Source organism: Scyliorhinus torazame, chromosome 16, assembly GCF_047496885.1.
Source record: "Scyliorhinus torazame isolate Kashiwa2021f chromosome 16, sScyTor2.1, whole genome shotgun sequence".
Classification (NCBI taxonomy): domain Eukaryota; kingdom Metazoa; phylum Chordata; class Chondrichthyes; order Carcharhiniformes; family Scyliorhinidae; genus Scyliorhinus; species Scyliorhinus torazame.
In genome coordinates, this window is record NC_092722.1 from 5,648,524 (window position 1) to 5,668,679 (window position 20,156).

The 20,156-nt window shown below is 52.4% G+C and overlaps 1 protein-coding gene across 2 annotated transcripts in view; it reads right to left on the bottom strand.

Annotated features, from left to right (window-relative positions):
- The window catches only part of LOC140392549 (tumor necrosis factor receptor superfamily member 5-like), an 85,210-nt gene continuing 65,054 nt past the window's right edge, over positions 1-20,156 (bottom strand). For both annotated transcript variants that reach the window (XM_072477853.1, XM_072477854.1), the window contains 2 exons: positions 16,534-16,666; positions 1-1,707 (listed from right to left, as the gene is read on the bottom strand). In XM_072477853.1, coding sequence (XP_072333954.1) covers positions 1,640-1,707; positions 16,534-16,666 — 201 coding nt within the window. In that variant the 3' untranslated portion in view covers positions 1-1,639. The remainder of the gene's footprint in view (positions 1,708-16,533; positions 16,667-20,156) is intronic.

The window sequence follows — 20,156 nt, forward strand, 5'->3', positions numbered from 1 at the left end:
ACCCGCCCCGCCAGCGACAATGGCTGCATATCCCACCTCTAAAAATCCGCCTTCATCCCCACCACCAGCTGAGCCAGGTTCTGCTTGTGTAACTGCGCCCAACCCCGGGCTACCTGGATACCCTAGTATCTAAAACACCCCCAACCCTCTAAACGGCAACTCCCCTAGCCTCCTTTCCTGTCCTCTAATCCTAATCGGGAACACGTCGCTTTTTCCCATATTCAACTTGTATCCTGAGAACCGGCCAAACTCCCCCAGGATCCCCATGATGCCTCCAATACTATCCACCGGGTCCGGAAAATACAACAGGTCATCCGCATCCACTGAGACACCAACCCCCGCTCAATCCCTCTCCAGTGCCTCGGGACCCTAAGCGCAATTGCCAGCGGCTCTATCGCGAAGAGCAACAGGGAGAGCGGGCACTCTGCCTCATCCCACAATTCAGCCCGAAGTACCCTGAACTCGCTCGGTTTGCCCGCACACTCGTGGCCGACACCTTATACAGCAGCCGAACCCAGTCCACAAACCCCTGCCTGAACCCGAGCCGCCCCAGCACCTCTAAAAATATGCCCACTCCACCCGATCAAATGCCTTCTCTGCATCCATCGCCACCGCTGAAATCAGCCATGATTGAATGGTGGAGTGGACTCGATGGGCCGAATGGCCTTACTTCCACTCCTATGTCTTATGGTCTTATGGTCTTACCTCTACCTCCTGCCCCTCTGAAAGCATCATGATTACATAACGCAGCCTCCTCACATTCGCCGTCAACTGCCTCCCCTTCACAAAACCCGTTTGATCTTCGCCTATCACCCCCGGGACACAGTCCTCGATTCGCAAGGTAAACCTCTGCCAATAACTTGGCATCTACATGTGACCCGCACTGCTCCAGATCTTTATCCTTCTTTAATATCAGGAAGCCTGCGACAGTGTAGGGGTGTGTACCCCCTCTCTCTTGCCTCATTATACACCCTCACCAGCAGTGGTCCCAGGTTCGCCCCAAACCTTTTATAAAACTCAACCAGGAACCCGTCTGGCCTCGGGGCCTTCCCTACCTGCATCGTCTCCATACTCTCCATCACCTCCCTCAACCCAATTGGGGCCACCAATCCCAGAACCAAAGTAGAGCCACTCCTCTACTTTGGGAAACTCCAGCTCATCTGGGATCCACTTCCCCCCTGATCGGGGGCTCCAACTCGTATAACCTGTGGCAGGTGTGGGTGTGCTGAAAATCTCAAAATGATCTCAGCTTCACAGCTATGTCATCAAGGGTGCTTCCCATTCACCCTGCCCACACAGGCTGCATTCACGGCCCAAGTTAAAATCAGGCTCAATGCCTTCTCGTTCCTTGATGCTACCTGTAAAAGTTCTAAGGTAGAAGACTACCACTCTGATTCCATTTTTTAAAGAGTTTTAATGGCTACTCTCCATGGCACAACCTCACATGTAAATCTCCAGGAATGCACTATAAGTCGGCAATCAAATTGGGCAGTTGGTAATATTCAAAGGCTGTTCAATAAATTATCTTTGCAAAGCATCTCTCTGATGCAATGTATCTATCGGGTGTAACTTCTTGCTGACAATTCTGTTGAAACCGCGGTGCTGATTTCAGTTGCTTTCCAGGTGTCATTTGCTGTTCCTATTCCTGAATTATTTGCAGTGAATCAGCTTTCTTTGATTCAAACAATTTAGGCGTAGGTGCTCTCTCTAAGAAAGAAAAATACAGAAATTTGGTAAATCATTGAATGGTTATTCATAATTTTAATGAAAATATATTCTAAATTACATGAGGAGTTTAAGATCAAAAATCAACCAATTAATCTCCAGCAGTTTGTTGGAAGTAAAGGTCACCATAGTCCCAGGTGACCATAGGCTGCTTTCCCCTTTGAGGGGGAGAGCTGACCGGTGGTGATTTAACCAGAGGGTCACCACACCTCAAGCGAGGAGCAAGGTTGAGAAGGCGGGGATCCTGCACCGGGGGGTGCACTGAATAACCTCAGCTGGTACGGGGTTTGAACCCGCACTGCTGGTCTCGCTCCGCATCACAAACCAACTGTCCAGCCAACTGAACTAAACTGGTCCCTATTCAATCATACTTAGTGATTAACAACTAGTAAAACTTTCACTATCTCAGTGAGACCAGCTGGTTTACTCCGGGTCAGAGTCAATGGTGTGTCAGAGGAAGGCACCAACACACCTCTTGAGTTGCCACACATCCTGATGCAGAAATCTCATCTCTTTGCATGAAAATTGCTCCAGTTCAGTGCAATTTCCAGGCTCTTGTGTCTCATAAGTTAGACAGTTCTTTCTATTTCCTCGCTAGGTTTGCTGAACTAGCCAAGGATCGGAATTCCTCAAATGTAAAAACAGAGGGTGGGATTCTCCACTCCCGTGCCGAAGTGGCCGCGCCGTCGTGAACGCCGTCGAGGTTCACGACGGCGCGAAACGGCCCCGATCCCGACCGATTCAGGCCCCGACAATGGGCCAGGATCGGGGCCGCGTCATCTACACGCGCCAGGCCTTGTCGCCGCGTAAAGGCGGCGCCGCATTGATGACGCGGCCGGCGCCGCATAACTGGCGTCACCCGCGCATGCGCGGGTTGCCGTCCTCTCTGAGTCCGCCCCGCAAGAAGATGGCGGACGGATCTTGCGGGGCCGCGGAAGGAAGGAGGTCCTCCTTCAGAGAGGACGGCCCGACGATTGGTGGGCACCGATCGCGGGTCATGCCACATTTAAGGTACCCCCGGTGCAGGATCCCCCCCCCCCTCGCAGGCCGCCCCCCCAGCGTTCCCGCGCTGTTCCCGACGGCAGCGACCAGGTGTGGACGGCGCCGGGGGGAACCCACCGTTTTGGCCTGGCCGCTCGGCCCATCCGGGCCTGAGAATCGCGGGGGTGCCGGAGAATCGCCATTTTGGGTGTCTCCGGCGATTCTCCGGCCTGCGACCCGCGAAACTCGACCGGGCCCTTCCCGCCGCTTGGGAGAATCGCGGGAGGGCGCCGGACCGGCGTCCCCGGAAATTTTGGCGGCCCAGGCGATTCTCCCAACCAGCGCGGGAGTGGAGAATCTCGCCCAGAGTGTTGGAAAAACTCAGCAGATCTTGTGGCATCTATGGAGTGAGAAACAAAATTAACATTTTGCATCAAATATGACTTAGAGCACGACTTGTGTTTTAGTGTGAATTCTCCGGCCAGGTTTCTCTGATCCCGCGCCGGGTCGGAGAATTGCCGGGGGGGGAAGGGGGCTGGCGAATCCCGCCCCGCCTCTCCGACGCTGTGCTGCAGATTCTCTGGCGACCGGAGAATCGCTGGCAATCGCACCGGCGCAGACACCGTGCCGCCGGTCAGGGACCGTTGAAAGCGCAACCCCCCCCCCCCCTGCCGATTCTCCACACTCGACAGGCCGAGTGCCCGCCAGCGCCGTTTGCGTATGGTCCTATCTGGTGGGACCTCGAGGTTCTGGCTGCGTGGGCCGTCCTGGTGGGGGGGCAGGGGGGAGCCAACTCCGGGGGGGGGGGGCCTCCACGGTGGCCAGGCCTGCGATCGGGGGCAACCGATTGGCGGGCGGGCTCATTCCGGGGGGCTGGGGGGGCCTGTATGCCTCCACGCCGGGCCTCTGGAGGGCTCCGCCATATTGCCCAGGGGCCGTCGTGGAGACGGCCGTGGCGCGCATGTGCGGACCCGCGCCGCCCGTGGTGGGCCAGCTTTCGGCGCCGGAGCAGCGTACAGCACTCTGGCGCCATTGTAGCCCTCGAGGAAGGGGTGAATGCCTGGGCCTGGAGGCACATTGACGCCGGTGTCGCTCGCACCGATTTTGAGCAATTCTGAAACATGTCACACATCAACTTATAGTATTGATGTGGAGATGCCGGCGTTGGACTGGGGTGAGCACAGTAAGAAGTCTTACAGCACCAGGTTAAAGTCCAACAGGTTTGTTTCGAATCACTAGCTTTCGGAGCACTGCTCCTTCCTCAGGTGAATGAAGTGCTGGGTTCCACAAACACATATATAAAAAGTCAATGATGCAAGACAATACTTTGAATGTGAGTCTTTGCAGGTAATTAAGTCTTTACAGGTCCAGACGGAGCAACTGGAGAGAGGGGTAATCACAGGTTAAAGAGGTGTGAATTGTTTCAAGCCAGGACAGTTGGTGGGATTTCGCAAGCCCAGGCTAGATGGTGTGGTGGGGGGGGGGGGGGGATGAATGTAATGCGACATGAATCCCAGGTCCCGGTTGAGGCCGCACTCATGTGTGCGGAACTTGGCTATAAGTTTCTGCTCGGCGATTCTGCGTTGTCGCGCGTCCTGAAGGCCGCCTTGGAGAACGCTTACCCGGAGATCAGAGGCTGAATGCCCTTGACTGCTGAAGTGTTCCCCGACTGGAAGGGAACATTCCTGCCTGGTGATTGTTGCGCGATGTCCGTTCATTCGTTGTCGCAGGGTCTGCATGGTCTCGCCAATGTACCACGCTTCGGGACATCCTTTCCTGCAGCGTATGAGGTAGACAACGTTGGCTGAGTCGCACGAGTATGTACCGCGTACATGGCATTGCAATCTCTGCAAGACGCGCCAAATCATCGACATGGGTACTACCATCACACGTGAGAACACCACCCACCAGGTACGCGGTACATACTCGTACGACTCGGCCAACATTTCCCTAATTTCTCAGAGGTGATTCCTCAACCGATAGACCATGAGTCCCTTCACAGCATGACCACTGTGGCTTTGAGAAAGGAGGTATGTGTGTCACACAGAGCCAGACGGTCCGGGAATTAGAAAGGAAGGTTGGTTCCCTGACAGGGTGATGTGGGAAAGTTGGTCATGGTCAAGCACTTCCTCGCACACATTGCCTCCTGGTCTTGTTCACTTCTTTCTCCTAAATCCCTGGCTGCAGTGCCTTCTGTAATTCTCACCTTCCCGGGGAGCTGTGGATCTGTGGGGAGTAAGTACAAAATTGGACAATGGTAAAAGATGTTCATTTACCAAAACATAATAGGTTACCTTCACATTTAATGCACAATATGATAAATGATAAAGTCTCGCAAGTGCTGAGTAAGGAACCTTGCCCACTCAAATTCCCTTCTCCTACCCTACGCCCACAGAAAGGATTTTAAACCTACTGTTCAGGGAGGAGGTGGGCTGGATTCTCCGTCGGTGGCATCCTCCGCTTTACCAGCAGCGCACTCATGCCCGCGGATTTCCCGGCGGCTTGGGGGTGCCCACAATGGGAAACCTCATTGGCCGGCTGCCGGGACAGAGGATCCCGCTACCGGCAGTGACTCTTTGTGAGGGGAGAAGGTAAGTGGATGCGACACCACCTTACTGCACCAAAACAACTCCAACCTCTGCACAGACTACACTCACCCCATTGTTAACCCTTGCAGCTGCAAGACCCAGTGTGGGGGGAAAGCACCATTTTAGCCACGTGCGGGAAAGAGAGAGACCAAAATTCATCACTTTGGAAAGTCTGCCTTCCACAGCAACTGACTTAAGGATTTACTTGCATTTGAATTGAACAAATACTTAGTAAACCAAACACCCTTCTGTTAGAATTCAATGTACTGGGAGTGAATTAATCCTTTAGCCCCTTTTTCCGAACTCTGAATTAATCAATGTGATGATCTTTTATGGTGACTGTGGTTATGTTTAATTCAGTATAAGTGAATTTTTACAAATAAATTTAGAGTACCCAATTATTGTTTTTTTCAATTAAGGGGCAATTTAGCTTGGCCAATCCACCTACCCTGCACATCTTTGGGTTGTGGGGGCGAAACCCACGCAAACACGGGGAGAATGTGCAAACTCCACACGGACAGTGACCCAGGGCCGGGATCGAAATGGGTCCTTGGCGCCGTGAAGCAGCAGTGCTAACCACTGCACCACCGTGTTGCCGTCGATTCTAGATTTTGGTAATAAAATTTAAATTCCCACCATCTGCCATGGTGGGATTTTAACCCATGTTCCCAGAGCAGATTGCTGAACCCTTTCAAGCTTTTATTTTATTTTAGAGTGCCCAGTTAATTTTTTCCGAATAAGGGGCAATTTAGCGTGGCCAATCCACCTACCTTGCACACGCAGACACGGGGAGAATGTGCAAACTCCACACGGACAGTGACCCGGAGCCGGGATTGAACCTGGGACCTCGGCGCCGTGAGGCAGCAATGCTAACCACCGTGCCACTGTGCCGCCAATTCAGTATGAGTGAATAACTGAGATTTGACACAGACTAATGCTTGAACAGTAATATTAAAGAGCAGCAACATTACCATACAGAATTCTGGTCTCCACATAATCTCTTCCTGGTGCAGGTCAAACTGGCACATACAAAGAACAAAGAACAATACAGCTCAGGAACAGGCCCTTCGGCCCCCCAAGCCTGTGCCGACCATGGTACCTTCCTAAACTAAAACCGTCTGCACTTACAGAGTTCGTATCCTTCCATTCCCACCCGATTCATATATTTGTCTAGATGCCCCTTAAATGCCGCTATCGTACCTGCTCCCCCCACCTGCCCAGGCAGTGCGTTCCATGGGCGAAATTCTCCGGTATCGGCGCGATGTCCGCCGACCAGCGCCAAAAACAGCGCAAATCAGTCCGGCATCGCGCCGTCCCAAAGGTGCGGAATCCTCCGCCCCTTGACCGGCCGAGTCCTAACCTTGAGGGGCTAGGCCCGCGCCGGACTGATTTCCGCCCCGCCAGCTGGCGGAAGTGCCCCGCCAGCTGGCGCGGAAATGACAGTGCCGGGCGGCGCATGCGCGGGTGCGTTAGCGGCCGCTCACGGCATCCCCGCGCATGCGCTGTGGAGGGAGTCTCTTCCACCTCTGCCATGGTGGAGACCGTGGCGAAGGCGGAGGGAAAAGAGTGCCCCCACGGCACAGGCCCGCCCACGGATCGGTGGGCCCCGATCGCGGGCCAGGCCACCGTGGGGGCCCCCCTGGGGCCAGGTCGCCCGCACCCCCCCCAGGACCCCGGAGCCCGCCCGCGCCGCCTTGTCCCGCCGGTAAGGTAGGTGATTTAATCCACGCCAGCGGGACAGGCATTCTAGCAGCGGGACTTCGGCCCATCCGGGCCGGAGAATCGCGGGGGGGGGGGGGGCCGCCAACCGGCGCGGCGCGATTCCCGCCCCCGCCGAATCTCCGGTGCTGGAGAATTCGGCAACTGGCGGGGGCGGGATTCACGCCAGCCCCCGGTGATTCTCCGACCCGGTGTGGGGTCGGAGAATCTCGCCCCATATATTTACCACCCTCTGTGGAAAAAAAACTTGCCTTGCACATCAGTTCTAAACTTTTCCTCAAGCACTTTAAACCTATGGCCCTAGTACTTGACTCTCCTACCCTAGGAAAGAGCATCCGACTATCCACTCTGTCCATGCCACTCATAATTTTGTTGACCTCCATCAGGTTGGCTCTTAACCTCTGTAGTTCCAGTGAGAACAGACCGAGTTTATCTAACCTCTCCTCAGCTAATGCTCTCCATACCAGGCAACATCCTAGTAAACCGCTTCTGTACCCTCCCCAAAGCATCCACATCGTTCTGGTAGTGTGGCGACCAGAATTGTGCGCAGTATTCCAAATGAGGCCGAACTAAGGTCCTGTACAACTGCAACATGACGTCAATTTTTATATTCAACGCCCTGACCGATGAAGGCCAGCATGCCGTATGCCTTCTTGACCACCTTATCCACATGCGTTGCCACTTTCACTGGCCCCTCTGCCAGCCTAATCCTCCTGTAAGGCACCTCCATTTGGAAATAGGTCCTGAGCCTCCTCTGGCTGGATACGCCTCTCCCTCCATTGAATGTGCAATCAGTCCCCAGGAATCCTTTCTATTCTCTCTTATAGAAAAGCCTATTGTGGTTTAACCTAATCATTGTCCAGCTATCATTTGAACAGACCAATTACAAAAGCTGTCTCAAGTCATCGTGTCTCGAACCAAGGGGTAACACGGTAGCACAAGTGGATAGAACTGTGGCTTCACAGCGCCAGAGTCCCAGGTTCGATTCCTTGCTGGGTCACTGTCTGTGCGGAGTCTGCACGTTCTCTCCGTGTCTGCGTGGGTTTCCTCCGGGTGCTCCGGTTTCCTCCCACAGTCCAAAGACTTGCAGGTTAGGTGGATTGGCCATGATAAATAGATAAAGTGACGAAAAAGGTTAGGAGGGGTTATTGGGTTACGGGGATAGGGTGGAAGTGAGGGCTTAAGTGGGTCGGTGCAGACTCGATGGGCCGAATGGCCTCCGTCTGCACTTATGTTCTATGTTCTAAGTCTCTGAAGACCTTTGGCCTCCCCACAGTTTGATACCTATCAGCTTGCACAGTACGAAGTCTCACAACACCAGGTTAAAGTCCAACAGGTTTGTTTGGAATCACTCGCTTTCGGAGCTTTCAGGTGAGTCTGAGGAAGGAGCTGTGCTCCGAAAGCTAGTGATTCCAAACAAACCTGTTGGACTTTAACCTGGTGTTGTAAGACTTCTTACTGTGCCCACCCCAGTCCAAAGCCGGTATCTCCACAATATGGCTACCATCAGCTTGCAGATATTCCAGGGATAGGATCTGGCTAAATGGCAGCCTTGGTGTTTTTTGGTCTAACTCTAACTTTTTGAGTCTCTTAGACATCAATGTTCTTTTTTTTAAAATATGTTTATTCAAAATTCTTCAATACATTTTTACAAAACACTCCAGAAAGGAAAGAAAATATACAAAAGAGAAATAAAAAGGGCATTACGCCAACACACAAAGCAACTTAATCCTCTAACCATTAAACTATCTAACAAACTAAGAACAAAAATGGGGTAAACGCCCATTACATAAACCAACACACAAAACCTCCCCCCCCCACCCCCCTGGGTTGCTGCTGCCATTGATCTCCACCTAACTGTTATAACCTGCCTGCTTACCATTGGCTGGGGACTAATGACAATCCCACAATCCTGTGGCAGTATGAGCTTCCCCAATGAGGGGGGTGGAGAAATCATTTGCAGATTCCCTGTATAAATAAAGCTGGCCAGTTTGGAACAAGCAGGAAGGAGTAAGCAGCAAGCGAAATTGCTGCTGTTATATATATATATATATATATATATATATATATATATATATATATAGATATGTTATTGTAAATAAATATTATTTCTTTGTACCCTTGAAACTCGTGCTGGATTCTTCGTGGCCCTCACAAAACTGGCGACGAAGGTTAAAGTGAATAGCTGACTACACTGCTGAAGCCACCTCCCTGGATTTTTGTTGGATACAGGTTGGAAGTTGTTTTCTATTATACCATGCCTCTGTACGGACGTTTGGATGTTTTTGATGCTGCGCTGGAAAGCTGGATCCAGTATGCACAACGGATGCGTTTCTATTTCCGGGCAAACAATATCACCGAAAACAAGCGCCAGGTGGTCATATCGCTCACCGCCTGCGGCCTGCATACGTTTGGGGTGATTAGGAGCCTTACGTATCCAGCTGCGCCGGACACCAAAACGTTTGATGAACTTGTGAATTTAGTGGGGCAGCATTTTAACCCAACCCCGTCCATGATAGTCCAACATTACCGGTTTAATACCGGTGAGAGGACCCCAGGAGAATCCCTTGCCGACTTTCTATCCAGGCTACGCATGATTGCAGAGTACTGTGACTATGGTGAGACCTTGTCAGAAATGTTACGCGACCGTTTGGTTTGCGGTATTAACAATGCGGCCACCCAGAGAAAGTTGTTAGCTGAGACAACATTGACTTTTCAACAGGCCATTCAAATAGTATTGTCCCAAGAGAGCACAGAACGAGGAGTGCAGGAGCTACAGGGAATGGAAGTGCATGCCTTGGGGTGCAACCCCTTCCGTCCGAAAACATCCCCCCGCACTCCTGAGGTACCTTGGGCGAGGCGATGTCCGGATCGACGCCAGTGGCCGTCGGACATTCCTCCCCGAAGGGAGCCTTCTCCAGAACCAATGGATGAGGAGCCATATCCGTGTCAGACTTGTAGGCGCCGACCCCGTCGCGGACGCCGGTCCTGGGGGCGCCAGAGACGCCGCCGTTCTGACCGAAACTGGGGCCAGCCCAGGGGCCGTACCTTCCATGTGGATGAACCTGCAGCGACTACTCCTGAGGACGTGGAGATGGAGGACGACTGCCTGCAGCTGCATTGTGTGGCAGCTCCCCGTGTTTCCCCCCCATTAAGGTGACAGTACGGGTCAATGGTCACCCGCTTGAGATGGAGTTGGACACTGGCGCAGCGGTCTCCGTGATCGCCCAGAGGACATTCGACCGCATCAAGCAGGGTATACAGACCCTTACATTAACCGACTCACAGGCCAGGTTGGCCACCTACACGGGGGAACCATTGGACATTGCAGGAACTACGATGACCCCTGTTGTTTATGGACGCCAGGAGGGGCGTTTCCCACTTATCGTGGTGCGCGGCCATGGGCCCAGCCTGTTGGGTCGGGACTGGTTGCGCCATTTGCGGTTGCAGTGGCAGCACATCCTCCAAACAGTTTCTGAAGGGTTGACTGAGGTGCTAGGACGATACCCAGATGTATTCCAGCCCGGTTTGGGGAAAATTAAAGGGGACGTAGCCCGTATCCAAGCCGAACCAGGAGCCACGCCGCGCTATTTCCGGGCACGCCCGGTGCCTTATGCCTTGCTCGATAAGGTAGAAGGGGAGCTCACTCGTTTGGAAACTTTGGGTATTATCAGGCCCATCCGTTTCGCTGACTGGGCAGCACCAATTGTACCTGTATTGAAGCCAAATGCCACAGTTCGCTTGTGCGGTGACTATAAACCTACAGTGAATACGGCTTCCCAACTCGACCGATATCCAATGCCTCGCATAGAGGATCTCTACACGAAGCTTGCAGATGGACTCTCGTTCACAAAATTAGATATGAGTCACGCCTACCTACAGTTGGAGCTGGACCCTGCCTCCCGACCATATGTAACGATTAATACACACCAGGGCCTGTATGAATATACACGTTTGCCCTTTGGGAGTATCCTCTGCCTGTGCTATTTTTCAACACGTTATGGAGGGCATTTTGAGAGGTTTGCCGCGTGTCGCTGTCTACTTAGATGACGTTTTGATCACAGGGACGTCGGAGCAGGAACATTTGGAAAATCTGGAGGCTGTCCTTAGATGCTTTTCGGAGGCTGGAGTCCGTTTACGTCGCACAAAGTGCGTCTTTCAGGCAAAGGAAGTAGTCTACCTGGGATTTTGGATGGACCATGAAGGTTTGCACCCCGTCACAGAGAAGGTGCGCGCAATTCAACAGGCCCCCGCCCCGACTGACACTTCGCATCTTCGTTCTTTTCTCGGCCTCGTAAACTATTACGGGAAGTTCCTCCCCAATCTGGCAACTACGCTGGCCCCGTTGCACCTTCTGCTAAAGAAAAATCACACCTGGGTTTGGGGTCAGCCGCAAGAAACCTCTTTCCGGCGGGTAAAACAACAATTGTCGTCGTCTGGGTTACTAACCCACTATGATCCTGGAAAGCTTTTGCTCGTCACATGTGATGCATCCCCGTATGGTATTGGGGCCGTCCTGTCCACAAGATGGAGAACGGGGCCGAGCGGCCGATAGCTTTCGCCTCTCGCCCATTGACTGCAGCGGAAAAAAAGTATGAGCAGATCGAGAAGGAGGGCCTGGCGGTGGTCTTTGCGGTGAAACGTTTCCACCAGTACGTGTGTGGCCGCCACTTCACTATCGTGACTGATCATAAGCCTCTGCTGGGACTTTTCAGCGAGGGTAAGCCAATACCACCCATTGCTTCCGCACGGATCCAGCGCTGGGCTTTGTTGCTCGCTGCCTACGTGTATTATCTGGAGCATTAAAAAGGGACCCAGATAGCGAATGCCGATGCACTGAGCCGATTGCCTTTATCGACCGGCCCCATGTCGACCCCCACGACCGGTGAGGTGGTTGCAACCCTAAATTTTATGGACACCTTGCCTGTCACGGCATCACAGATCCGTGAGTGGACCCAGATGGAGCCAGTCCTGTCAAAGGTTCGGCACATAGTCCTGTATGGTGGGCAGCATAGACAGCTCCCAGGCGAGTTGCGGGCATTTTCCTCCAAGCTGTCAGAATTCAGCGTGGAAGACGGCATCCTCTTGTGGGGGACGCATGTGATTGTCCCGGAAAAAGGACAGGAGCTGATACTAAGAGACTTGCACAATGGGCATCCGGGTGTGACCAAAATGAAAATGTTGGCCTGGAGTTATGTTTGGTGGCCAGGCCTCGACGCCGACATTGAGAAGGTGGCCCAAAACTGCTCCATTTGTCAGGAGCATCAGAAGCTTCCGCCGGCCGCGCCCCTACATCCCTGGGAATGGCCAGGGCGGCCTTGGGCACGCTTGCATGCGGATTTCGCCGGCCCTTTTCAAGGATACATGTTCCTTTTATTAATCGACGCCCAGTCTAAATGGCTAGAGGTGCATAAGATGCTAGGCACAACGTCCTGCGCAACAATTGAGAAGATGCGTTTGTCTTTTAGTACGCATGGCCTCCCCGAGGTGGTGGTCACAGATAATGGCACTCCATTCACCAGTGAGGAGTTTGCGAGATTCATGAAGATGAACGGCATACGCCATATCCGCACTGCCCCTTACCACCCGGCTTCAAATGGGTTGGCGGAGCGCGCAGTGCAGACATTCAAACGAGGCCTAAAGGAGCAGCCTTCCGGGTCAATGGACACGAGACTGGCTCGCTTTTTGTTTTCGTATAGGACCAACCCCCAACCCCCCATGCGGTGACTGGGGTAGCTCCCGCAGAACTCCTAATGGGCCGGAGACTTCACACCCGCCATAGTATGGTTTTCCCGGACATTGGCGCAAAAGTACGCCGCACACAAGAACGGCAGGAACATGGTTTTTCTCGGCATCGGCCGATTCGGCAGTTTGCGCCCGGTGACCCAGTGGTCGTTCGGAATTTTGCTGGTGGTGCCCAATGGGTTCCTGGTGTAATCTTTCGCCAAACGGGTCCTATATCTTACCAGGTGCAAGCTCAGGGTCGTCTCCAGTGCAAACATGTAGACCACGTTCGGTCCAGAAGACTATCCCTTCCAAAGATTCCCCGCCCCCGGAGCTCATTTCTACAGCCACAGAGACCAGAAACAATGGAAAGTAGTCCTCACAATCTTCCTCTGGTGCCTCACTCAAAGCCTGTGCAGATCGTTACAGAACCGCGTGGAGACAGAGATGCTGAGATGACAGAGGCAGCCGACTCTGACTCCGAGATGGAGACACAGGACGCATCAGGAGGGAATCCTCGGGCCCACGGGCCGTGGATGTACAACCGTTACGCCGTTCATCACGGAAGCGCCGGTCTCCTTCTCGTTACACGTCGCCCGATCCAGCGCCTCGTGCAAATGGTGTCCGGCCTGCGGCAAAACGAGTCCGACGCCCTCCTTCGCCAGGGTCTTCGGTGGATTCCTTGGACTTTGTGGGGGAGGGATGTTATAACCTGCCTGCTTACTATTGGCTGGGAACTAATGACAATCCCACAATCCTGTGGGAGTATGAGCTTCCCCAATGAGGGGAGCGGAGAAATCATTAGCAGACTCCCTGTATAAATAAAGCTGGCCAGTTTGGAACCAGCAGGAAGGAGTAAGCGAGGTTGCTGCAGCTGTTGTGTATATATATGTTATTTTAAATAAATGTTATTTCTTTGTATCCTTCAAACTCGTGCTGGATTCTTCGTGGCCCTCACAAAACTAACGCTCCGCGAGAAAGTCTAGGAACGGTTGCCACCGCCTGGAGAACCCCTGTTCAGACCCTCTCAAGGCAAACTTTATCTTCTCCAACCTGAGAAACCCCGCCATGTCACTGATCCAAGCCTCCACGCTTGGGGGCTTCGCGTTCCTCCACATTAGCAAGATCCTTCTCTGGGCTACCAAAGAGACAAAGGCCAGAACTCCGGCCTCTTTCGGCTCCTGCACTCCCGGCTCGTCTGATACCCTGAATATTGCTATCCCCCAATTCGGTTTTACCCGAATATCCAAGACTCTGGACACAGCCCTTGCGAAGCCCCTCCAAAACCCCTCAAACGCCGGACACGCCCAGAACATATGAGCGTGGTTTGCTGGGCTCCCCGAACACCTCACACACCTGTCCTCTACCCTAAAAAACTTACCCATCCTCGCCACTGTCATATGCGCCCGGTGCACCACTTTAAACTGGATCAGGCTGAGCCTGGCGCAAGACGAGGAGGAATTGACCCTGCCCAGGGCGTCAGCCCACAGGCCCTCATCCAGCTTCTCACCCAGCTCCTCCTCCCACTTGCCCTTCAGCTCCTCCACCGAGGCTTCCTCCACCTCCTGCAGCTCCTGGTAAATCGACGAGACCTTACCCTCTCCGACCCACACACCCAAAATCACCCTGTCCTGTATCCTCCGGGCAGGCAGCAGCAGGAATTCCCCTACCTGCCTCCTCACAAACGCCCTAACCTGCATATACCTGAAGGCATTTCCCGGGGGTAACTCAAACTTCTCCTCCAGCGCGCTCAGACTGGCAAAAGTCCCGTCAATGAATAGGTTCCCCCATCCTTTTAATTCCCGCCCGATGCCAACTTAGGAATCCGCCATCCATCCTGCCCGGTGCAAACCTATGGTTGTTCCGTATCGGGGACCAAACCGAGGCCCCCACCTCCCCCCCGTGCCGTCTCCTCTGCCCCCAGATCCTCAGTGTCGCCGCCACCACCGGGCTCGTGGTGTACCGCGTCGGTGGTAGCGGCAATGGTGCTGTCACCAGTGCCCCCAGGCTAGTACCCACACATGACGCCGCCTCCAGTCTTTTCCATGCCAGCCCCTCTCCCTCCATTACCCATTTCCGAATCATTGCTACATTAGCTGCCCAGTAGTAGCTACACAGATTTGGCAGCGCCAGCCCCCCCCCTCCCCCCCCCCCGACTACGCTCCAAGAACAGTCTCTTAACCCTCGGGGTGTTACTTGCCCATACAAACCCCATAATGCTCTTGCTCACTCGCTTGAAAAAGGCCTTAGGGATGAGAATAGGCAGGCACTGGAATACGAACAAGAACCTAGGGAGGACCGTCATCTTAACGGACTGCACCCTACCCGCCAGGGAGAGTGGCAACACGTCCCATCTCCTAAAGTCCTCCTCCATCTGGTCTACCAACCGCGCCAAGTTGGGCTTGTGCAGGACCCCCCAACTCCTGGCCACCTGGATACCCAAATACCGGAAAGACATCACTGTTCTTACAGAGCAAGTTATCTGCCTTGCTAGATTTCTGCTGATGTCTACCCTTTGTCCATTTGGCATTTACACTTTTCAGATCAATAACATAGTTGGTCAATGTAGGCCCAAACTATAATTTCCCACCCTGTCACTTGTCAACCATCCTTACCCAGGGCATAATCACAGCACGATAAATGCAACAATAAAACTTTTTTCAAAACAAAGTCACAGTACTTAATTTAGTGCTAGCTTAATTTAGTATAAGCCAATTAGCAAGAGAACCTAAAGTAGGGAGTTGCCCAGGATTCTTGCACTTCACCGACTCTCAAATAAAAGCAGATGTTCTAAACTCTAATTTGAGAATGCTGTCAGAATCCTGTCCTGGTCAGATCGGACTCATTTTTCTGACAGCCTCCACCAACATCGGTGATGCTGTTGGGTTTGTCCACCCTCCTCCACATGACCATGCTAATCTTGTAAGGAGCCTTTGACAATTAAAACCCCCCATCAGCTGTTCAATTCTCCTCTCCACTTCCTGAAAGATGGCTGACAGGTCCTTCGCTCCAAAAGTCCTTAACCCCAAAGACCTGCAATCTTTTATTGTTTACCTTGATGCATTTTCTGTGGAAAAAGCATATGTTCAAAAATGTTTAGTGCATTGTGAAAAGGGTTTCTTTGAAAGTATTTTAAATTACTCTTTGATTCATTGCATAGTTACAGGTCACTCACCTTAGTGCCATGAATTTTAAATGGGTTAGGCATCTACTTTCAGCTTTCTCTCATGCCGTGTGACTCTGAGAGTGCCACACGTTGCCAGGCAGGATGCCCAGGAGATCCCAGGCACAACACTGACACCCTCGCATCATTACCACTTTGACGTTCCAGCAATTAGCACATTGAAGATCAATGCAAAGTGAGCCGTCAGGTAAATTCTCCCTCAGTGTACACAAACAGGTGGCGGATTGTGGTGACTAGGGGCTTTTCCCAGTAACTTCATTGCAGTGTTAATGTAAGCCTACTTGTGACAATAAAGATTATTTTAAAAAGTACAATTAAGGCCACTTGCCACAAGATTCACCACTACAGTAATTTCCGGCCCGGTATGTTATTGGAAAAGAATTAAAACACTTTGTATGTTTTTCTAACTGGCTCTTTCTTGTTCGATTTTAACCATCAAAAGGAAGGACTGGTCAGGAATTTGTGGACGGGGCAGTGTCTGATGTTTCTATCCATTTGAGTTCAGGGACAGACGTCAGGCACCCAGATCCCATTTCCCAGCCAGCACCTAACCTCAATCAACTGCTTGCTAATCAGCATGGGAAACCATTGAGGTGCCAGTCCCATACTTACCTTTAGATTCTGGGATTACTTCTGATTTACTTTCCTCTAAATTCAAAGAACTAAGATTTCCAGAACTTAATTTCCTGATAGTTTGAATGTGATCTTCACTTGTTGGCTGAGTTCCTTTCTTACTGTCCAGGGCCTATAGAGAGAAATAAGTTGTAACAGTTACCACATAGACGGTGTTAACATAATAGAGGCCCATGGAATAGAAGGCTCTGTGTCATTTTGGATGAAAAACGAATGGCGTGCCTACCCTTGTGGAGACCTGGCCAGTACAAATGCTGGCCCATGTGGGTTTGGGTTCTTGGACATGTCCAGCCATTGGAATTTCATGGGCCCTTCTCAATATTTCCCTGTGGTACCTCGCCGCCATTTGGGGAGGGCACACAAAGCAAGGGATTACTCAATAAATGGGAGGTCGAGGAAGTGAAAGACTTTAGAGTGCATGTCTGCAGGTCCTTGAAGTGACAGGACAGGTGGACAAGGTGGTCAAGAAAGCATATGGAATTCTTGCCCTTTTTGAGAAAGGTACGGAGTACAAAAACAGGGCTGTAATAATGGGACTGTATAAAACTCTGGTTAGGCCGCAGCTGGGGTTATGTGTAAGGTTCACATTGCAGGAAAGACATAATTGCCCTAGAGAGTGTGCAGGGGAGATTTACAAGAATGTTGCTATGGCTTGAAAATTGCAGCTATGAGTAGAGATTGAATAGACGAGGGACATTTTCCTCAGAACGAGGGAGGCTAACGGGTGGCCTAATTGAGGCGTACAAAATTATGAGGAGTCTAGACAGAGTACACAGGAAAGACTTGTGTTCCCTAGTTGAGGGGTCAATAACCAGGGGGAATAGTTTTAAGGTGATTGGCAGAATGATTAGAAGGGACATGAGGGAAAACCTTTTTGTCCAGAGGGTGGTGAGCGTCTGGAATTCACTGCCCAAGTTGGTGGTTAAGGCTAAATCGCTCAACTCATTTAAAAGATACCCGGATCAGGGCAGCACAGTGGTTAGCACTGCTGCCTCATGGCGCCGATGGCTCAGGTTCGATCCCGGCTCTGGGTCACTGTCTGTGTGGAGTTTGCACATTCTCCCCGTGTTTACGTGGGTTTCGCCCCCTCAACCCAAAGATGTGCAGGGTAGGTGGATTGGCCCCACGCTAAATTGCCCCTTAATTGGAAAAAATGAATTGGGTGCTCTAAATTTATAACTAAAAAGATACCCCGATCTGCCTCTGAAGTGCTGTAACCTCTAAAGCTGTGGGGCAGGTGTTGGGAAGTGGGATTAAAATGAGTGGCTGTACATCCTCCCATCTTCGATCCTTTTAAGGTTTCTGGAGGGTGATTAGGGAAGATTTTCCCTTGGGCAAGGACTTGTGGACAAACTCATAATCATCAGCTAGGGGTGCATAGTTGCTGGCTCTTGAAACTTCCATTTCCTCTATGTGGGATTTTTTTCATAGTAATGGGAAGTGAGTTTTTGAACTGCTCAAGGATCACCTCTCTGAGGCCTGGTGTAGGTGGATTCTACCTGAGGTACTGGTACCCATCAGTCGAAGGCAGATTGCTAAACCCTTTCAAGCTTTTATTTTATTTTAGAGTGCCCAGTTAATTTTTTCCGAATAATGGGCAATTTAGCGTGGGGCCAATCCACCTACGGGCAGACACGAGGAGAATGTGCAAACTCCACACGGACAGTGACCCGGGGTTGGGATCGAACCTGGGACCTCGGCGCCGTGAGGCAGCAGTGCTAACCACTGTGCTGCCATGCTGCCCTTTTAAACTTGATGTAATTCTGTTTGGGCTATTATTGGAGAGTTTGGAATTTTTGGTGGGGCGTCTTCGGTACCAACTCAATGCCCCCAAAGATAGTGCTTTGGATTATCCCAAAGTTTGACAAATTTAATTTCATTTGCAACACACTTTAAATCTGTGCCCTCTCGTACTTCAGCCTTTTACAAACAGGAACAGTTTCTCCTTATCTACACTCTCCAGCCCCCTCATAATTTTGAACATTTCTATCAAATGTCCTTTTAGCCTTCTTCTCTCCAAGGAGAAGTCCCAACCTCTCCAATCTAAGAGGTTAGCTTTATTGTACTTAAATTGCATCAATGGCTCCGAAGTGGAGATGGTCGATAGCTTTAAGTTCCTGGGGGTCACCATCACCAACAGTCTGTCCTGGTCCACTCACATTGATGCAACAGTCAGGAAAGCCCAACAACGTCTCTACTTCCTACAGAAGCTAAAGAAATTTGGCATGTCTGCATCAGCTCTCACAAACTTCTACAGGGGCGAAATTCTCCGGTATCGGCGCGGTGTCTGCCGACCGGCACCAAAAACGGCGCAAATCAGACCGGCATCGCGTTGCCCCAAAGGTGCGGAATCCTCCGCATCTGGGGGGGCCGAGCCCTAACCTTGAGGGGCTAGGCCTGCGGCAGACTGATTTCCGCCCCGCCAGCTGGCGGAAAAGGCCTTTGGTGCCCCGCCAGCTGGCGCGGAAATGACATTGCCGGGCGGCGCATGCGCGGGAGCGTTAGCGGCCGCTCACGGCATCCCTGCGCATGCGCTGTGGAGGGAGTCTCTTCCGCCTCCGCCATGGTGGAGACCGTGGCGAAGGCAGAAGGAAAAGAGTGCCCCCACGGCACAGGCCCGCCCGCGGATCAGTGGGCCCGGATCGCGGGCCAGGCCACCGTGGGGGCACCTCCAGGGGCCAGATCGCCCCGCGCCACCCCCAGGACCCCGGAGCCCACACACGCCGCCTTGTTCCGCCGGTAAGAGAGGTGGTTTAATCCACGCCGGTGGGACAGGCATTCTAGCAGCGGGACTTCGGCCAATCCGGGCCGGAGAATCGCGCGGGGGGGGGGGGGCGCCAACCGGCGCGATGCGATTCTCGCCCCTGCCGAATCTCCGGTGCCAGAGAATTCGGCAACCGGCGGGGGGGGGGGGGGGGGGGGGGGGGGGGGGGGGGGGGGGCGGGATTCACGCCAGCCCCCGGCGATTCTCCAACCCGGCGGGGGGGGTCGGAGAATCTTGCCCCTGATGTGCGATAGGGAGCATCCTATCCGGCTGCATCACAGCTCAGTATGGCAACTGCTCGGCCCAAGATCGCAAGAAACTGCAGTGTGGTGAACTCAGCCCAACGCATCACACAAGCTTGCCACCCCCACATTGATTCTGTCTCCACCTCCCGCTGCCTCAGGAAGGCAGACAGCATTATCAGAGACCCCTCCCACCCAGGCATTGCCTTCTTCCAGACCCTTCCATCAGGCAGAAGGTACAGAAGTCTGAAGACCCGCACATCCCGACATAGGAACAGCTTCTTCCCCACAGCTACAAGACTCCTCAACGACTCCCCTTGGACTGGTCTGTTCCCTGTAAGAACACTATTCACGACGCCCTATGCTGCTCTTGCTCATGTATTTGCTTTGTTTGGCCCCTTGTTCTGCACTATAACCAATCACTGTTTGTCGATGTACCATTTGTCAATGTTCTCTGTTGATTATTCTTTTGCCTACTATGTACGTACTGTGTACGCTCCCTTGGCCGCGGAAAAATACTTTTCACTGTACTTCGGTACATGTGACAATAAATAAATAAAATCAAAATCAATTGATATGAATAAATAATAAAAGAC